Source organism: Mustela nigripes, chromosome 10 (assembly GCF_022355385.1).
Source record: "Mustela nigripes isolate SB6536 chromosome 10, MUSNIG.SB6536, whole genome shotgun sequence".
Lineage (NCBI taxonomy): Eukaryota > Metazoa > Chordata > Mammalia > Carnivora > Mustelidae > Mustela > Mustela nigripes.
Genome location: NC_081566.1, coordinates 34659523 through 34681133, shown reverse-complemented (window position 1 = coordinate 34681133; position 21611 = coordinate 34659523). Strand labels below are relative to the sequence as shown.

Genomic DNA, 21611 nt, shown 5'->3' with positions numbered 1-21611 from the left:
AAATACAAAAGAGAGCTTGAAATAATGGAATGTACCTAGATGAAATTATGAAGGATAATAGAAATAGGAATAAGAAACTCTCAAGTAACCCACATTCTATTAATAGACACAAGACAGGTATATGTACATCATTAATTGAGGGCAGTTAGAATGAAATAAACAACTTTCACAGAACAGTGAGCGGGGGCAGTTCAGCTTCAAGAAGGAGACCCTCTGTCTGGAAGAGGAGGAGGCAGGAAAATCATTAAGAAGAGTCACAGTTCTTGGGCTTTTAAAAGTGAGTAGGATTGAGAGACAAAGATTAGAGAAGATGTTGCAAGTGGAAAGATTTGAGAAATGTAGTAAGAGCATCATAAAGAGCCATAAGCTTTTGAACCAAGTAAATCCATTCCTTAGCTTCATCTAACTTGAGCAAAATGATTTCTAATTTGAAGATATTCATTCTATTATTGTATATATTGTCCATACTGGGAGACCTTGTAAACATTTGAAATGTCCAATTTTAGGAATGTTTTTAGTAAATTATGGCCCATCAAATGTAATGCAACCTCTTATTGTAATTACCAACAGAAAATTTAAAAAAATCCTAAGTACAAGTAGAATACAGAATAATAAGAACTTACAATCGCATTTCTATAAAACCTTTCTTCTTGTAAAGGAGGGCGAGGCAGTAACAGGCACAGAGAAAAACAGGATCTTACGATGGTGAAACTCCAGGTGTTTATGCTCTTAAAGTTCTTTACATTTTTTTTTTTAAGATTTTACTTATTTATTTGAGAGAGAGAGAGAAAAAGAGCATATGAGCAGGGGCAGAGGAGAGGGAGAAGTCAACTCCTCTGCTGATCAGGGAACCTGATGTGGGGCCCGACTGGGATCGTGACCTGAATGGAAGGCAGATGCTTAACCAACTGAGCCACCCAGTTTCCCCAAGTCCTTTAATGTTTTAAATTGAGTTTGTAATAGTAAGTTTTAAAAAACGTGTTGGGCAGAGAGGCAGGAAAGATGGAGCCCACTTAGGGAATGGCAGATGGCCGGGTTTGGCCCAGATAAAGCATGGGAAGTGACGAGAGAGAAGCGTAGACAGATACATTAAAGCCAGTTGGTGGAGCCTTTTAAAGGGCACATTAGAGAATTTAAACTTTATTTGGTAAACAGTGAGTGGAGATCAAGAAAAGAAGTGAAAATGACAGAATACAGATTTTGCTCACAACAGCATGTAGTATGGGGAGAAGTAGGAAAGAATAGAGGGAAAGAAACCATATAGGAGCTATTGCAGTAGTCCATGTAGGAGACAGTGATGACTGAAATTGGATGATGGCAGCAGAAACAGAGAAAGAGAGAGAATATCAGACCCAAGAGACTTGGGAAAATCAAATAAAAACAATTTATCAACTCATTGAACATTGGAGGATGAGGGAGAGGAAGGGTTTAAAGATGAATTTGAAATTCCATTCCTGGAAGCCTGGATTATTGTAGGGGTCAGAAGGTGAAGCTTCTGGACAGAAAACGAGAAGTTCCCCTTTGGATGTGTGGCATGAAATATACTTGTAGGATGTCTGATGGGCACCAAAAAACATTAAGTCTGCATTTCGGAGAGTAATCAGAGATAACAAGGTGGTTATGGAGTGGTTTTCTTATAAGGAATAGTTCAAGCCATGAGAGTGGTTACAATAATTTTAAGGAGAATGGAGAGAAAAATTTTTGAAAAGAAGAATCTGGGACAAAGCTATAGGAAGGGATGAGAAAGAATAAGAAGAGATAAGAACAACTAAGATAGAGCATTTCATGAAAGAAGGGATTCAACGAAGTTCAGGGTAATGGAAGCCAAAAGAGAGGGGTTTCAGAAAGGAGGTCATGAGCAGTGTTTGGGGCTGCTGAGAAATCACGTGATGAGTTTAAGAAATCTTGGATTTGGAGATAAGGACTGGCCTGAAAGAGGTGTGTCCCTAAGGGAGGAGGAAGCCAGACTGGAAGGCCATGATAGGAGCGGCTGGGAGAGTTTAATGAGAAAGAGGAGGCAGGAAACACAGGAAACCTAAGAAGTTAAACATCTTAGAACAGAAATGGAATTTGAGGTTTTGGAAAGGTTTGGGGAACACTTCAGGATGAAAGATGCGTTGAAAATAAGAAAACAAACAGATCTCTTCTGAAGGGAAGAGCGACTAAAAGAGACGGGTACCCCGGTGGTTCAATCAGTTACTGCCATTTACTGAGGGTGCAGGAGAGAAGAATGAGGTACCAAGTCCGCTGTAAGGCAGAGGGAGCGGAGGTCGACAGTACAGAAGACTGTCACCCAAACAACTCCTTAGTCTCATATTTATTGGAAAGTAGATAACAACCAACAAAGGAGCCAAACTAAGTTACACATTGACCACAAGTCTTGTAGATACATGAGAAGAAAGGCCAAATATGTCTGGTCACGTAGTATGTAACTTAGAGTTGAATGAGCCCATTCAAAGGGATGGTTTGATTAACTGCGGGTGATCTCTGGAGAAGGGGAGTTGACAGAGAAATGAAGCAGGCAGCGTTCTACCCTGACCGGGCTGGGCGTTCCCAGCTGCTCAGCTTTAAGGACCCATATCATCCTCTCCCCCAGAGGCCTGTTGTTAGTACATGTTTTTCTTAAGGCTATATTTAAGCATGCTCAGTGACCAGTATAATATCTCATAGGTTATATTTTAAGCAGTATGTTGTTCTGAGGGATGGTTACAAGTGAAGGGTCTGCCTTGGGTTCAGGTCATGATCCCAGGGTCCTGCTCAGCAGGGTTATCTACTTCTTCTCCCACTGCCCCTCCTCCCACTCATGCACGTGCTCTCTCTCTCTCTCTCTCTCAAACAAATAAAATCTTAAAAAAAAAAAAAGAGTGGTTAAGAGAGAAAATGTGAGGTGGATAGAAGCTGCTGTAGAACGATTATTTAGTGGGAGTAGGAGGCAAGGTCACTTGCTGAGAAGAAGCCCATTTGGTGACCTAGAGAGAAAAATTTGCAACAGTCCCTATGGAAAGTAAAGAAAAAGCCCTCCCTATGGAAAGTAAAGATGGGGAAATGGTATTTTGAAGACAAAACTTTAAAGGTGGTGTTTCCTTCAACTTAGCTCTCAAGACTTGACACAATTCAGAATCCTCCTCTACATTCATTCTCGTCAAATTGGCAAATCAGTCTCACCTTTTGATTTGGCTCATGTTTTCTTTACCTCTTACAGCCTTCTCATTTTCATCTACTCATTTTTCCACTTTTCATTCAGAGGAGATGAAATCCTGATTCTCTGTCAAAGCCTCTATGGTGTTTCTACGCCACTCTTTTCTGAGACCTTTATGAGACTTTTGGTGTTTATGACAGAAAAAGTGAAATTTTCAGGAAAAACTGCCCTTTAATAGCTGTGTCCCATCAGTTAACATGTATCGAGTATGGATTATGTTCCAGGCAACTGGGCCCATAGCAGGAAGTCAGAAAACTTGTTAAATTCCCCACCACTGTACTGTCTTGGGGTGGAATGAAGACCAGTACAGGGAAAAGTCACCAGTCAGGGAGCTCCAGGAAGGCCTGCTGGACCTAACATCCTAGAAAGTGCTTCAAGGTGGGCTAATCTCAACCCTACGGTATCCAAGTTTTCTAGGCTAGGTGGACTGCATCATATAGGTCTGTTTTGAATTTAGGAAAACAAAAAAAGAATTCTGGCATCAAATTCATACAACCATTCCACTTAGGGGAAATGGTTGGCAGAGAAGAGAAAAAACGATTGCAACATGTTATCAGGAAGCAGGGTTAGTGCCCAGGAAGGGGATTAGGTTAATACCAGTGCTTTATTTCCATTGTTAATCATTCACTAGGCCAATAAAAAGTTTCTGCCCATCCATTAGAACTTCCACATGGCTGGAATTCAGGGACTTCTTGGTGGTGCAATGACTAGCTAGCTTCAGGGTACTCGGGAAACTCTCATCTGGGGAAGAACTGAAACTATTACAGATCCAGGCAATTTTTTTTCCCCCTTGAGAAACAACCCAAGGGACCACGATTGAGTCTTCTATTTCTTCCTCAGCTACCTGCCAGGTCAGTGGGTTATTTGGGGTACCTTGGGGGAAAAGGCTGGTGGTTTGGCCCTTTAAGGAGGGCAAGAAAGACAAAACCCTGGGGGTATTTTCAGCAGAAATCTTTTCAGGAGTCCTGCATTAGGGTGTTGTATAATTTGAAAAGTATTTTTAGTCCTTCTAAGCCTCAATTATTTGTTATAAATGGGTGAATAATTATGCATACAAATAAACTGAAGCAGAAAGGAAGTAGAAGGTCACTCTTGTTATTGTATCTAAAAGTCGGGTGTGTTGGTTCAATGATTCCTTACCATCTCTCCGCACAGGGGAGTTGAGGCAGGAGGTAAATCAGAAAGTCCAAAGGGGTTTGCAGAGGACCCGGTTTTTATAGTCTGCATCCTAAAAATTGATACAGGGCCCTTTGGAGATTTTATTAACCCCTTCCCATCTTCACCATCCACAGCAAAGATCTTTTTTTTTTTTTTTAAGATTTTATTTATTTATTTGAGAGAGAGACAGTGAGAGAGAGCATGAGCGAGGAGAAGGTCAGAGGGAGAAGCAGACTCCCCGAGGAGCTTGGAGCGTGAAGTGGGACTCGATCCCGGGACTCCGGGATCATGACCTGAGCCGAAGGCAGTTGTCCAACCAACTGAGCCACCCAGGTGTCCCAGCAAAGATCTTTTGATTTGATAATAAGAAGGATGTTGGTCAGCCTCCAGTTACTTTCTGAAGCTAGAAGCCTTGACTGTTCTCACCTCCTTTTTCTTCCCCACTTTTCTGAATCGGACAACACTGATTACCCTTCCTTCTGGAGATTTCCTTCTTCCTTGGTGGGGCAGGACACAGTACTATTGTTCTTATTTCAATTCCTCAGCCACTCTTAGCTGAGTCCTGTTCTATCCCTAAAATAGAGGAGTACAGAGAGAATGACAGAGCATCCAGAACGAGCAGAAGCATCAGGGAAAGTTTGAATTAAGTGTAGTGATACACTTGGATCTAATATGAGTACACAAGGAGGACGCTGATAGATACAGAGATTTTAGGAAGGAGGTGCAAGTGTGGAAGCAAGTTCTTTCTGGAATCTGAAAGCGATGTGATTGAGTGTGTAGCTGCAAGAAAGGAGTTGAGACTGGAGAAGAATATCACCGTTTCAAGAGGCATGCAAGCAGAGTTTAGACAAAATAAATACATGGACTTAAAAAGTAATCTCTAATGGAAGGAGAAATCTGGGGGCTGAGAATTCTCCCAGCACCTCTCAAATTGTACTGCACTGTGCATGCCAACAGTATTTATGTTCAGAGACCCGTCACCAGTTCAAGACCATAGCTCTTGAATTGATCTCACCTCTATAGGAATTTAAAAGGTGACAATGTCATTGAAATATGAGGGCATTTACTAGGGAAGTCTTAGTTTTTTAGTGGGCAGCTAATAGCATTCTAGATTTTATAGGAAAGATGATCTAAGTTTACTATCATCATTTGAGAGAATGAGAACCTGAGGCCCAAGGAGCTCACATGTCTTCTTCAAGATCATAGGATTGGACTGTAGTGAAATGGGGCTCAAATTTGGGTCATCTTAATCCACAGGTCCTAGCCTCCATCCCCATCCTCTATAGTCTGCTGAATCCTGTGAAGGTTCTGCTGGAGGACCACAAGGAGTAGTGATGGTGAACTTCAGATGCTCCCCAGGTCTCACTGAGCCACCACATAGCCTGAGAACTAGGGAGGGAAGTGGGATCACTGCATCATTTATCTCGTCTACATTAATGAAGCACTTCATAGACATTATTCCATTTGGTCCTCAGGAAGGCAGTTAGTCATTTGCACTCTGAAGATAAAACTATATTGAGTTTTACTTATTTCACATTTATTGGGTAACTGTTACACACCAGTTATAGTATCAGGTCAGCACTAGGAAGTTGAATAAACATCTTCTTTGTCTTCAAGGGTCCACAGTCTGTTTTAGGAGGCAAACGTGAGCAGAAACAATACCATTACAATTAAGGCCTCAGCAAAATACTATGGGAGCTTAGAAGAGGCTGATATTTCTCAGTGGAGTTGGACAATTCTTCATTAAGGAGGTGATATTTGATCTGGACAGTGAATCAAGAGAAGGTTGGAGGTAAAAGCATCTGTCACAAGAGGTATTATATGCAAATTCTTGCAAGTGTTTTAAAAAAAATCCAGAATGGGGTACCTGGATGGCTCAGTTGGTTGTGTCTGCTTTCAGCTCAGGTCATGATCCCTGGGTCTTGGGCTCCCTGCTCTACAGGGAGTCTGCTTATCCCTCTTCCTCAGACTCTCCCCACCATTCTTGTGCATACTCTCACTTTCTCTCTCTCTGTCAAATAAATAAATCTTAAAAAAAAAAAAATCCAGGATGTATTTTGAAAACCTCCATGAAGTTGAACTACAGTGTTTTAAGTGAGTAGAAGCAGAGGGAGGGTTGGGAGAGGTAAGGAAATCTAGCAAATTTGGAATCATTGGAATTTTTAAGTAAATTCCTTTTTAGGAATATGACAGTGTCATATTAGAAGTTGGCTTATGGATGTATAAAGGCGTTTTAGTACTCTAGGGTGGGTGAAGGGAATTATGAGAACATAAACCCAGACTATGGAAGTGAGATGGAGGAGAGAGAGACAGATTCCAGTGTTGCTGTGGCAATGTGACAGGACTCAGAGACTGAATATGGGAGGGGGCAAGAGAGAGGAGGCTAGGATGACTGATGTTTCTAGTCTGGAAGGCTGGATAGAGATGATTACGAGCTGAGACAAAAAACATAGAGGTCAAGGGTGCTGGAGCGAAGATAGTGGGTTTCATTTGGGATATGTTGGATTCAAGGTGCGTTGGAGATACAAAGGAAGCAGTTGGAAAACTGATCTGAACTTTGGGAACTATATCTTATACTTGAAAAAAAAAAAAAAAGGATTTTTGCTTAAATAAGAAATCTAACAATCGGTTGCCAGGGGCTTGAGTTTAGGGGAAATAGGGAGAGGTTGGTCAAAGTATATAAAATTTTATCTGTAAGATGAAGAAGTTCCAAGGATCTAATGTAGAACATGGTGACTATATTGGTAACACCGTACTGTATAATTAAAATTTGCTAAGAGAGTAGATAAGTCTTCACACCAAGAAGAAAAGGATAAATATTTGAGCTAATGATGTGTTCATCAACAAGATTGGTGGTGGGGGAGGGGGCAGTCCTTTCACAAAGAATACCTATGTAAATCACCATGATACACACTTTAAATATCTTGCAATTCAGTCACTTACACCTCGATAAAGCTGATATTAAATAAAAGAAAAAGAGCGTGCCTGGGTGGCTCTGTTGGTTAAACGACTGCCTTCAGCTCAGGTCATGATCACGGGATCCTGGGATCGAGTCCTGCATCAGGCTCCCTGCTCAGCGGGGAGCCTGCTTCTCCCTCTCCCTGTGCCCCTAACCCTATTTGTACTTGCCTTCTCACTTGTTCTCTGTCAGATAAATAAAAAAATAAAATCTTAAAAAGAAAAAAAAAAAGAACGAAAAATAAATCTAACAGGGGTGGCTCAGTTCATTAAGCATCCAACTTCTGATTTCTGCTCAGATCATGATCTCACCGTCATGGGATTGAGCCCTGAGTCAAATCTGCTTGAGTTTCTCTTTCTCCCTCTCCTTCTGCCCCATAAATAAATAAATAAACAATAAAGTATTTTTAAAAAGAGAGAGAAATCCAACAGAGTGAAAAGTTTGAGTTTCCTTTCAGGATTACAAATGAAAAGTATAAGAATTCATTTATGGATTTGCAAAGAAAACCCACAGGTATTTATCACACTCAAAATTAGAAATGTACGTTTTGTGTTATCCTGGGCAAAAATTAATTTGTGAAGATAACCTATTACAATTATAGATGTTTCCAGAGTTAAAGGTTTTGTTCAAGTGGCAGAGCAATGATCTCTAAAGTCCAGAAATAACATTTGCAAGGTCACCTTTAAGATTCAGATACCTGCCTTTGTGACAAAATAGTTTCTCCTTATTTTGCTGATATTTCTTTCCCTGATTTTTAGAAATATTCACAGTTTTAAGGCTCAGCACTGGAATTCCACTTGTTAGTGACCAGAGCAAGGAGGTCGGCTTAACGACTCAAAATTTATGTATGGGACTGAAGAGGACAGACTAAGATTTTTATTAGCAACTGAGTTTATGAAATGTGTAAGTTTTTATACACTTTATAAGAAGACAGTTGGGCCCAAAGGTCTTTGAGTGATTAATGGGTAGAGGTCAAAGTCATGGGAGTAGGTAAGTTCCTCTTTGGAAAACAGGGAAAACTAGGGGAAGAAGAATGCCCAGGACAGGCCTTTGTGTGCACGAGAGTCTCTGTTCGGGGTGTGGGTCTTACCATCACCAAAGTCCACAGTGAAGACCTAACCAATGGTTCCTGGTCCAAGTCCAGTGGTTGTTCCTCTGCCCTGGGTTTTAATTGAAGTACCTTGGTGTTGCAGCCAAATATCATTGTAATTATAAATCACCATTTTAATTTTATTTTTATTTATGAGAGAAAAAGAGGGAAAGCAGGGGAAGGAGCAGAAGGAGAGGGATAAACAGACCCTGCACTAAGTACAGAGCCCAGCTTGGGGCTTGATCCGAGGACCCTGAGATCTTGACCTGAGCCAAAAATCAAGAGTCAGACATTTCTGTCCCCATCATTATTATGATGATGTTTTGACTCCAGGAATTCCCATCCTTTTTTCTCTGACATTTTTCTCAAATATTTTCTATGTGCCACTGTGCACCAAGCCCAGCTATCTCTCAGAAAGTCTGTGACACATGTATAGTTATCATTCCTTCTTTATAAAAACAGGAAATTGAAGCTTAGAGGAGTGGAGTATCCTGCCCCGGGGACACACAGTTCCCATCTGAGGGAGACAGGATTCAATCCACATAGCCTGGATCTGACTTCAGAGCCCATGCTCCAGGGTCTGGCAACATTCTGTCCTCCTGTGCTCCCTAGCACTGTGTCTGTGGCCCCAGAGTAAAGTTGAGTGATATGAATTCCTCAGCCCCGTGTAGGGTCTGTATATATGGTGACCTTTATCTCCTGTCCTAACCTATGGAAGGAGGAGACTAGTTTTTGTTCTTTCCTTCCCTCCTCACTGTCCTCTGTTGAATGGTTGAGAATATGATGACTTCAGGTTAAGGATAGGGAAGAGCCTAGAGTAAAATCACTAGGCTCTATTCTCGTTAAGAACTTTAAAATCAGTGAAAATCTGACCTTGACAAAACAAAGCCTCTAAGAGTAGATACGGATGTGGAGCAGTATTATTCCTCTTTAAAACATTTTATCACTAGATGCTTTTGAATGTAATGTCAACAAACGTTTCTTGAGTGCTTTAACTGTGTGAGGTGCAGGGCCAGGTACCGGGTACCAGGTACCTGGTGGGGCAGAGGCAAGTAAGAACCCACCTCTGACTTTGAGGACCTTGAGGTCTAGTGTTGAAGACAGAGGTTAAATGTCAGTTTTAAGCCACAGCTGAATCAAAGTTAGAAACATCGAGCTGTAATTAGAATATGAAGACTGGCCTGGAGACAAGGAGGGAACGTCGGAGAAAGGACTGGCAGAACTAGTAGGAATCAAAGAGGGAAGAAGGATAAGAGGGCAAGTGATAATGGGCAGGGATGCATTATAGGAAAATGTTTGGGACCATCAGGGATCCAGATTGTTCGGGTCAGCCGAAGCATGGGGTCAACCAAGCACCAAATGACAGAAAAGCTCCTTGCTAGAAGCCAGTGAGGGAATGCCACTTCCTAAAGGATCAGTTTGCTGAAATCAATTTGCTAAGTTTGTCGAATGGTCAATTACTGAACAATGTTTTGAATATTCATTTTGAATATACTCAATGATTGTAAATGTCTTCTTTTTGAACACAGCTAATGAATATGTTCTTTGTAGCAGTATTTTAAGTATTTCTATCCAATTTCTTAAAAAGTCAAGATTTAATCTTATGGCTCTGTTTTTATATATATATATATACTCGGGAATATTTTCTGGAGTATATCCAATATACATATTTTTATTATGAACATAATAACTGCAACAATTCATATGGGGAATTTCTTTATACTATACTATCACTTTATACTATACTATCAGTCTCCTGAGTTTTTGTAGTCAAATTCTATTTTGCCAATATATTGGTATTTTTATTTTACTTTATTTTATTTTTTAAAAATTAAAAACAATTTCCGGCTTATTTTTAAAAATTTTTAAAATACATATTGATTTTTTAGCCTTTTTTCTTCAATTTCATTGAAATTGATGAAAAAAACTGATGCTATGAACTCATCAAAAATTAAAGAAACTCATTTCCATAGTTTTTACAGGTCATAACAGTTTTCACTGGAACGGAGAAATTTATTGTATTTTGCAAATTTCATGGATGATTTAGTGGATTGGTTTTCACTATGTGGAACTAACTTACTCCCACTAGTGTCCTGTCTCATCCAGATTGTCTGGGCAAGAGAAGAGTCTAGAGATCTGGAGTGGAAGGAGGGGCAAACAAAAAAGAAAGTGGGTATCTAAGGGCCCCAGTGCTGGTCTCCTTCACGCATCTTTAGACCACCTCAGTGTATTCAGTACAAATTCTGTAAACATACTTTAGTAAGCCAATGCATTTGGGAGGTGGATCATCTCGTTGAATTTATTATTTATTTATTATTTATTTATTTATTTAGGCAGAATTGTCCTAGTGGCCCTGTCTGGAACTCAGGGGCCAAGCTATCTATCAGGTGGAATGGTCCACAACTGATGATGGGTGGAAGAATGGCTTCATCAGAACTGAGTTTTGGGAAGATAGCATCAAATGAGTCATTACTCAGTTAGGAAGTTAGGCCTCTCCATGTAGTGTGAAGGGTCATTATAAACTTGTCCCTTTCTGTAATGTGGGACAGAAACATCTTTGAGGTAAATATTGAGTGCACTACCAGATATGTGCATAGTACGAATTAAGAACACCTGGGGCATATAGAATCATCTGGATCTAACAGGTATCCGAATAAAAGATAAAACTCAGTATTTCTTTGGAGTTAACTTCAGATATTCCTTTGAGGACAAGGACTATTTCTAATGTAAATTTAAGATTTAAGATATATTGTTTTCCCCAAAGCGAACAGTAGTGGTGGTGAAGAGAAAAGTGTTTTTCATTATTTTGCTTTAAAAAAGTCTTCAAATAGTCTGATCAAATATGAAAGTATAATTTGTCACATATATTTTTCTTTTTCTTTATACAGCTATATGTATATCTATACATATACATATAGATATATATATCTCTCCATAAACTATTCATTTAAAATTGCAAATTTCTTCATGCTTTATTGCCTCTGTTGACTATTGTCATGAGGAACTCTCAATACGACACAGATCTGACTCCTTTTCTCTATTTCATCATTTTCCTGCCTTTCAGTATAATTTTGTCTTACATTTGTTCCCTCTTCTTCAACTCCTTTGCCATTTCCGTGGTCAGACCATTTCTGTGGCTCACCTGGCCAACTGCAGTAGTCTTCTTCTTCAACCTTCCTGTTTCTTCTCTTTGTTTACTCAGTCTCTCAGGTACACACATGCCACAGTGATTTTTTTTTAAAGCACAAGCACTAGGTGTTCAATGCAACTAAATCCTTGAACACTACTTCAAAAACTAATGACGTACTACTATATGTTGGTTAACTGGACATCATCATATATAAATAGAAATTAAATCACAATAATGAATCACTCCTTAGCTTTAAAATAAGAAAGGGGGAAACAAAATCCAAAATGAAAAACAGTGGTTCTTTATTCCCCAAAGAGCAGCGTCTATCAATTCCTATTTTTAGTATATGTGCTGCCGAAGCGAGCACCAGCGTCTATCGATTCCTAAACCTGACCCTTATATCCCATTTGGACACTTCTATAAGCTGTCCCTTCTTAACAACCCCTTCCCCATCTCTCCTTTGAATGGAGGCTAACACTCCCTGTCATGTTTTAACATTTGTGTGCATGTGCTTTCTTCTACTGTAGGTCATAATTTCCTTGAAGATGTGGACCGCATAGTACTTACTGTAGTGCTTTATGATGACTAGGAATTTAATGACTGCTTATTAAGTTGAAGTCTTTTGCAGAAAAAAAATGTGGGAGAATCATCAGGGCATGCACTCCAGAGCTCTAAATGGGATCCTTCATAGAAAAGAGAAAATGGCAGCCCAGCCCTTCTTTAGGCTGTGGAGAGCCCCTGATCCAACTTTATTCCAAATGATCTTGGTTGCTGCTCTAATGGCTCCTGTTCTTGGTGAGTACTAGAGAAGTAAGTTCAGATTGGTGACAGACATTTAAGATCATCCACTCATTCTCTCTTAACACCAACAGATGATTCAACTTTTAGCAGAAAGCCACTTTCAGCAACAAGAGTTGGTTTGATCAGGAATTTGGAATTCAGAATTAAAGGGGATTTGGAATTATTTGGGATTTAGGGGGAATTGGTTTTATTCATAGAAGAGACAGTTTTCTACCCACCTCCCCCTAGCATTTCTTCTCCAGGAATTTTCCAAAACAGTTGGTCTCCCAACCATGATTTGAAACAAGTTGGTGTGATCTATTAGCCCGACTGAACAATTTTCACTGCCTCTGGATCTATCCAGAATAGAGAGGAGAAATAAGTAAAGACTTCTCCTAGAGTTCCTGAAAGGCAAATCTCTGATTTAATTCTTGCAAGGAAAGCAGGATTAACATCTTTATGTTTCAAGGACTCCATGCTTCTTTGTTTGCATCATTCAAAATCCAACATGTACATAAAGGTGCAAATTAAGAATGTGATTCTTACCCACCTCTCAGCCACCTGGTTTTCCTTCCCTGAGATAAGCCATTTAATATAATGGTATTATTCAGGAAAGACTGTTTCTGTTGAGGAAATTTGTAGGAATTGTTGACTTTGCTCAGATATCACTGAGTCAGCAGATATGAGGACTCTGAAAGAAGTATGAAATCACATCTACCATCTTTTAGATAAATTATCTCATAAATACTAGAGAAGGGATGAAAAATTTCTGCCTTTTATCATTATCATTAATCAGCAAATGTGTATTACTGATCACTCACTAGATTCGTTGAACTATGAGGACAATAAGAGTTATTATTTTTCTTGATTGGAGAAGAAAAGAATGGTCCTTTATCTAAAAATCATACTACTGAAACATTAAGATGCTGTGTTTTGAGCTCTAACTTCTTTGTTATTTTGGTGACCAGGAGGTTGTGATAGCCCACCGAATTTAGACTTTGCTTCTCTAACAACTGTGGTGAATGAGACATACTTCAAAAGTGGAACTGTCCTGAGGTACACCTGCCGTCCTGGCTATGGCAGGGTTAATATTCTAAACCCGACTATTACCTGTCGGCATGACAAATGGGACTACTACGAATTCTGTGTCAGTAAGTATGAACATTTATTTTTCTTATTTACGCTTTTCACTTCTTTACAAAGATGTCTCAGGAATTAAATTTTCTCAATGCAAATGAGAATCTTTGGTCACTAAGAAACCATCCAGTTGTCAAGTCACTCATTTCAATGTACATACATGTGCTACTTTTAGAAAAGCACAAATAAAGAAACAAATAAAACATAAATTATGAACTGCCCAGTTGTAGTGAAAAAGAAGCTTATCCTTTACACTGCAATTTGCTTAACACTTCTTTCCAAAGTGAACTACAAATTCAATTTTAATATTTTGAAAACAAGACCCATTCTTTACAAAGTTATAAAAAGTTTGGTGGCTACAGAGAGGTAATGTGGTTTCCAAAGAAACCTCAACCAAAGTATCCGCTGTGTTTGGAAGAAGGTTATATGATTCACTTATAGTGGAGAGTAAATCCTGTAATGTTCTTACAATAGTAAGGGTATCTACACTTTCTGTTGTCCTTTTGGTGACCAAGGACATGCATTTTTAAGTGGCTGACATACAAAGTATGTGCCACAGATCTAGAATGGAGCACAGCTCCCTGATCAATAACTATCCATAGACTCCATTACCATAGTGATTTAACTGAGTGTTTTCCTCTAAGGGTGAAATGTACTGAAAAATATGAGATCAAACTTTGTATTCATTTATCCTCCAAAGTAAAAATTTAGTGAGTCAGGATCAGAAATAAATTTGGATCTCAACCTCAGGAACTTTCTGGAGGCATAGGTCAAAGCTAATCAGTCTTCTAATGCCTTATCTCTGAGTGTTTGGAATCACTCATTATCATTTTAATTTTTCTGTCAGAGAAACGATGCAGACACCCAGGAGAATTAGAAAATGGGAAGGTGATAGCTGAGACAGAGCTCGTCTTTGGATCACACATAAAATTCGTTTGTTCAGAAGGGTGAGTGTGAAGCAATGTATAAACAGTTGTTTTAAATTAATTTTTAATAAATAGCTGATATATTTCAAAAGTAAAAATGATGTAAAACCATATACACTGAGAATTTTCACTTCTACCCTCTTGCCATCCACCCCATTTCTTTCATGTCCTTAAAAACAGGCATCCACTTTAATGGGTTTCTTATGTATCTTTCTAGTGTTTACTTTTATAAACACAAGCTAAAAATTAGTATATATTTTTATTTTACACCTTTCCAATAACAAATGTAGCTTCGAGTCTTGCTTTATTTTTACTTGTCAATATATACAGAATATAGTTCCATGTTTGTGCATAGAAGTTTCTCAGTGATTTGCCTTCACGAGGTCACACAATATAATTGTGTCATGTATCATGGATTAACAGTCTCTTGATGGATCCATAGGTGTTTCTAATGTTTTGCCATTCTGAAGAGTGCTTTGATCAACCACTTTGTGCATATATAATTTCATACAGATGCAGTTATATCTGTAGGGTGGATTTCCAGAGTGAGATTTCTGGGTCAGAGTATACATATTTGAAAATTTGAAAGATACTGCCTAATTCTCTCCTTAGAGGTTATAATGTTTTGCAGAGTATGTAAACACCTAGCTTTTCATAGACTTCCCAACTGTGTTGTCAATCGTTTGAAAACGTGAAATTTTTGAAAATTTTCCAAATTAAGACGTAAACATGAAATCTTACTGTAGTTTCAATGTATATTTCTCTTATCATGAGTGAGATTGAGTGTATTTTTATGTGTTCAAGAGATATTTGTATTGATTTGTGAACTATTTGGCATATCCTTTGCCTGTTTTTAAGAGTTAATTTCTTGAAATTTCTAATCTTAATTTCTAGGATAGATTCCTACACACATGAACATACACATACACACACATGATATATACACATGAACCTATGCATACTAGGATATAGATCTTGTTTCTTTTTTATTTAGTAATTTAAAAAAATTTTTTATAAACATATAATGTATTTTTAACCCCAGGAGTACAGGTCTGTGAATCGCCAGGTTTACACACTTCACAGCACTCACCATAGCACATACTCTCCCCAATGTCCATAACCCCACCACCATCTCCCGACACCCCTCCCCCCAGAAACCCTCAGTTTGTTTTGTGGGATTGTCTCTTATGGTTTGTCTCCCTCCCGAGCCTATCTTTTTCATAAATGTTTCATTTATTCTTTTCCTACCAGCCAACCCCGCCACGTTGCAGCTCCACTTCCTCATATCAGGGAGATCATATGATGGTTGTCTTTCTCTGATTGACTTATTTTGCTAAGCATAATATCCTCCACATCATCACAGATGGCAAGGTTTCATTTCTTTTAATGGCTGTATTGTATTCCATTGTATATATATACCACATCTTCTTTACCCATCCATCTGTTGATGGACATCTATGTTCTTTCCATAGTTTGGCTATTGTGGACATGGCTGTTATAAACATTCGGGTACACGTGCCCCTTCAGATCACTATGTTTTATCTTTAGGGTAAATACCCAGTAGTGCAATTGCTGGGTCATAAGGTAGCTCTATTTTCAACTTTTTGAGGAACCTCCATGCTGTTTTCCAGAGTGGCAGCACCAGCTTGCATTCCCACCAACAGTGTAGGAGGGTTCCCCTTTCTCCACATCCTCGCCAGCATCTGTCATTTCCTGACTTGTTAATTTTAGTCATTCTGACTGGTGTGAGGTGGTATCTCATTGTGGTTTTGATTTGTATTTCCCTGATGCCGAGTGATGTGGAGCATTTTTTTCATGTGTCTGTTGGCCTTCTGGATGTCTTCTTTGCAGAAATGTCTGTTCATGTCCTCTGCCCATTTCTTGATTAGATTATTTATTCTTGGGTGTTGAGTTTGCTAAGTTCTTTATAGATTTTGGATACTAGCCCTTTATCTGATATGTCGTTTGCAAATATCTTCTCCCATTCTGTCAGTTGTCTTTTGGTTTTGTTAACTGTTTCCTTTGCTGTGCAAAAGCTTTTGATCTTGATGAATTCCCAATAGTTCATTTTTGCCCTTGCTTCCCTTGCCTTTGGTGATATTCCTAGGAAGAAGTTGCTGTGGCTGAGGTTAAGAGGTTGCTGTCTGTGTTCTCCTCAAGGATGTTGATGGATTCCTTTCTCACATTGAGGATCTTCATCCATTTTGAGTCCATTTTCGTGTGTGGTGTAAGGAAATGGTCCAATATCATTTTTCTGCGTGTGGCTGTCCAATTTTGCAAACACAATTTGTTGAAGAGACTGTCTTTTTTCCATTGGACATTCTTTCCTCGAAGATTAGTTGACCATAGAGTTGATGGTCTATTTCTGGGCTCTCTATTCTGTTCCATTGATCTATGTGTCTTTTTTTGTGCCAGTACCATGCTGTCTTGATGATGACAGCTTTGTAATAGAGCTTGAAGTCCGGAATTGTGATGCCACCAACTTTGGCTTTCTTTCCCAACATTCCTCTGGCTATTCGAGGTCTTTTCTGGTTCCATATAAATTTTAGGATTATTTGTTCCACTTCTTTGAAAAAAAATAGATGAGATTTTGATAGAGATTGCATTAAATGTATAGATTGCTTTAGGTAGACATTTTAGGTAGACATAGAAATTTTCACAGTATTTGTTTTTCCAATCCAGGAGAATAAACATTTTTTTGTTTTTTGCATCTTCCTCAATTTCTTTCATGAGTACTTTATAGTTTTTGAGTATAGATTCTTTGCCTCTTTGGTTAGGTTTATTTCTAGGTATCTTATGGTTTTGGGTGCAATTGTAAATGGGATCAACTCCTTAGTTTCTCTTTCTTCTGTCTTGTTGTTGGTGTAAAGAAAGGCAACTGATTTCTGTGCATTGATTTTATATCCTGACACTTTACCGAATTCCTGTACAAGTTCTAGCAGTTTCAGAGTAGAGTCTTTTGGGTTTTCCACATATAGTATCATATTATCTGCAAAGAGTGATAGTTTGACTTCTTCTTTGCTAGATCTTGTTTCTGATAGGAGCTGCAACTTTCCCTCCAAGTATATTATTATTATTATTATTTTTGACTTGGCTATTGATTCACTTTTTTTTTTCTTAAGGAAAAATTGTTTTCATGCTTCATATTTATCAAACTCTCTTTTTAAAATGGCTTCTGGATTTTAGGTTTTCATTTAAAAGCCCTTCTCTAACACCCCTTGTCCTCCATGATAAGAGAAGAAGGGAGTTGGGGCAAATTGGAAGGGTAGGTGAATCATGAGAGACTATGGACTCTGAAAAACAATCTGAGGGGTTTGAAGTGGTGGGGGTGTGGGAGGTTGGGGTACCAGGTGGTGGGTATTATAGAGGGCATGGATTGCATGGAGCACTGGGTGTCGTGAAAAAATAATGAGTACTGTTTTCTGAAAACAAATAAATTGAAAAATATTTTTAAAAATGCATAAAAAAAGCCCTTCTCTAATACAAAATTTTAAACTATTTGCCTAGATTTCTTCTGCTACTTTTATGTTTTCATATTTTTTGGTGCCAAAAGCTTTGATCCATTTTGAGGCAATATACAATATACAGTACAAGATATATATCTTAGCCTATATTTTCCTGTATGACTTTCCTGTTATTCCAAAAGTCCTTTAGTTTGCTGATTTAAGAGTGCTTTGTAACACTGTATTAAATTCTCATATATATCTTGTATGTATCTGCATATGTTTCTACTTAATGCTGTTGTTTTGCCTACATAGTCATGTACACATTTCACAGTGATGTACTACCAAGGTTTTATAAGATATTTCAATAGCCTTATGCGTAGTCCTGCCTTATTGTTTTTTTTTTTTATTTTTCTTGACAATACTTGTTTATTTTTCTATATAAAGTTTAAATTTAGGCATATTTAAAAATCAGTACTGGATTAGTGTTTAACTTAACTTTTGAAGAAACTTTCCCCAAAACTTTTCCTTTACCCTCTTAGGGTCTCTGATTGGGTTTGAGAATTAAGTTGACATAAGGCTAGCAGGGGAAGAGCGTACATATTTAGTTTTAGATGTCCATGGGAGCCTTCACAGGAAAATGAAGACCCCAAAAGTGGTTAAGCCTCAGTGTTTATATACCAGGTTGAAGAAAAAGTAGCAACTGTGGAAAAGTAACCTCTGGAAGTAACCTATGGAAGGTTGCAGGTAGATAAGGGTCATTTTGACAAGGTCTGTTTGTACAGATCTCTCCTGGCTTCACCTCCCCATCTCTCATGATAAGTTTGTTCTTTTCCTCCTGTTATGGGGAAAGCATCTTTCACATAAGAGTTTTATCTCCTGCTCTCAGGAAGAAAAGGAGAGTTCAGAGTGCCTTCCTTTGTCTATTTCAAGTGCTTTAACTCAAAATAATCCTTGGTAATTTTACTCTTAGTTGTTTTGATACAGACCATTTACTCCACCATTTTGTTGCTATGTGATGCTCTTTTAAAATTTAGCTTAAGTGGACCCCTCAGTGGCTAAGTGGGTTAAGCCTCTGCCTTCGGCTCAGGTCATGATCTTGGGTCCTGGGAACAAAACCGGCATGGGGCTTTCTGCTCAGCTGGGAGCCTGCTTCTTCCTATCTCTCTGTCTGCCTCTCTGCCTACTTGAGATCTCTCTGTCTGTCAAATAAATAAATAAAATCTTTCAATAAAATAAAATAAATCAAAATGTATATTATTATTTCTGCAATACCTATTTGAAATACATTATAAAATAGCTATTTTGTTCTGTTTTGTGTTCCTTCTTCAGGTTCCCCAACAAGTATGTGTTGATTCCTCTTTGCTTGTCCCCTGTGTTTAACATTATCCCCTAGTACTGTTATTTCCTTTTGTTTGATTTTCGCACATGTAATCCTCATTATTCCTTACGGTGTATGACTCGTGAGATGTGAAGTGAGAAGATTCAGAAGGGAAGTGCTGTTGGAATGTTGAAAGTGTTTCTACTGGAGTAATCGGAAACCATATTTTTCCCTTGGTTTCCTGGGTAGCTTAGAAAACATATTTTCAAGAAATTCCAAAATAAGTAAATACTTAATTCTCAATGTCTTTTATCTTATTAAAAGATTCATTATTCTTTGAGTTAGTATTAAATAAGTCCCAGGGGCTCTAGTTTGCCAAAGGTAACATTTCCATTAGTGTTCAACCACAGTGTACATTTATTCCTTGATGATAGTACCATTTTAAGACATACTAACAATGCTTTTTTCCACTACTATAGTACACTGAGGGGAGGAAGACAAACTGAAGGAAGCTTAGAACTCTCAAGAGCCATAAAAAATGGGGATTCTGAATGGGGGAGTTAGTGGCATATTGGAGAGAGTAAGCACCCAGAAGTCAGAAGGGGGCTGCATGTCAGAGGGCCTGAGAGGTTGGGGTGTGTCTAGAGACTGAAGTCTTACACACTGGGAAGTGTTATTTGGAAAACATTATTTCTTCATTTTTACAATCGAGCAACCAGTTTATTTGTTTAGATCCCTTTATCCAACTTAATTTAAGGTAAGAAGAATTTCATTAAACTCTTCATTAAACTCTTCATTAAACTCTATTTCATTCAGATATATTTTAATTGGCAAAACCACTAGTTATTGTGAGATCCAAGATAGAGGAGTTGGTTGGAGTGATCCTCTCCCACAATGTATAAGTAAGTAAAGACTTCTTCTGGCTTGACTGCAAATCTAAACCATGTTAGAATATAAAACTCTTGTGCATCTTCGCTGCTTCTCATACCCTCCATTAGAATTTGTAACATGAATGCTTGATGATTTCTTCTTCTTCACTCCACTCCAGTTGCTAAATGTAAGCCTCCTCCAGACATCAGCAATGGGAAGCACAATGGCGCAGATGAAGATTTCTACACATATGGCTCTTCTGTCACCTACAGATGTGACCCCAACTTCTCAATGATAGGCAACCCCTCCATATCTTGCACAGTGGAAAATAAGACAGTAGGTGTCTGGAGCCCAAGTCCTCCTACTTGTAAAAGTAAGTCACAGTGATGAATTTTGGCCTGAATAGTTTGCTTACAAGAAAAAAGTAGGTGACTTTGCTAGGGGAAAGGGAATGCTTCTGAGACTAATCATTGTAACCATACAGTCATTTATCTGCTCCACTGGTATTTATGTTTGATGTACCAGTGTGCCGTAACAAACAGCAACTAAGATCTCACTGGGCTCTGCAAAGTAAAAGTTGATTTTCATTCATACCAAGTTGGCTCCATGTCCAGGGGACTCTCTAGGCTGGCTATAGTCTAGGGGTAAATTCAGCAACAAGTCTAGCAATCCAAGTTGCTTTGCTCTTGTGATACTTCTGCATTAAAATGTGCTTTCAAAATCTCTTCAGTAGGAGAAGAGAGAAAAGTAAATTATGCCCTGGCTTTTTAAAAGAGCTTTGGTCCAAAGTGATCACATATCAGTTTACAGCTTTTTGTCCCAAACTAGTAATGTGTAGACTCTATCTTAAGGGAACTGAGGAATATTGTGTTTTGTTTGTTTAGGGAGAGGAAGTGGAAATATTGGTTAGCATTTACAATGTTCACTGCAAGTGCCTACAGGACAAAGCAAACAAACAAAAAAATCAGAAAATCTACTGAGTATTGTTACTTGGCTAATCTGAGGCTCCTTCCTTTGGGACTAAGTGTCTACATAGTATCATTTAATATTCTCACTCCCCACAGAACACAGTCAAATCAGGGGGTGATAAAGTGTGATCCAGCGAGCAATTCAAAATGTCAGGAGTCCAGACAGCAAGAGGTGGAAATAGCAGAGTTTGAGGACAGAAATTTAGCAGAGCCAGATTACGAAGGGCCTCATGTGTCCCACTAAGAAGTTCAGAGTGAAGGTGAAAGGGAAACTTTGAAAGGCTTCAGATGGGAAATAAATATGTTGCATTTCAGAGAGACAAGTCGGGCCACAAAAGAGACAACAAAAGAAGGAGGACAAAACTCAACCTATAGGCACCTGTTGTAACTATCCAGCCATGTGGTGAAGGTAGCTTCAGCCATAGCCATGAGTCATCAAGGCGGCAGGGCAGACATGGGGGCAAGATGACTGACTGCTGTGGGGTTGGGGTGCCCAGGGCAGTTTGTTCTGTGTTTGTGAGAGCACAGATCTCTGATGCCTGACTGCCTCTTCCTCATGACAGTCATATCATCACCACTGGCCACTGACCCACACTGAAATCATGCAGAAAAGTAGGCCACTGTCAGGGA

The 21611-nt window shown here is 38.8% G+C and overlaps 1 protein-coding gene across 3 annotated transcripts in view; it reads left to right on the top strand.

Moving 5' to 3' along the window:
- Positions 1 to 3857: 3857 nt before the first annotated feature.
- Positions 3858 to 21611, top strand: part of LOC132025566 (C4b-binding protein alpha chain-like) — a 29906-nt gene continuing 12152 nt past the window's right edge. Inside the window, exons 1-7 of one of the 3 annotated variants that reach the window (XM_059413014.1) lie at positions 3858 to 4050; positions 5975 to 6149; positions 12165 to 12331; positions 13285 to 13467; positions 14301 to 14400; positions 19960 to 20045; positions 20192 to 20386. In XM_059413014.1, the coding sequence (XP_059268997.1) occupies positions 12172 to 12331; positions 13285 to 13467; positions 14301 to 14400; positions 19960 to 20045; positions 20192 to 20386 (724 nt within the window). In that variant the 5' untranslated portion in view covers positions 3858 to 4050; positions 5975 to 6149; positions 12165 to 12171. Of the gene's footprint in view, positions 4051 to 5974; positions 6172 to 12164; positions 12332 to 13284; positions 13468 to 14300; positions 14401 to 19959; positions 20046 to 20191; positions 20387 to 21611 lie in introns of all 3 variants that reach the window. The other 2 variants (XM_059413013.1, XM_059413012.1) reach the window with 2 other exon arrangements.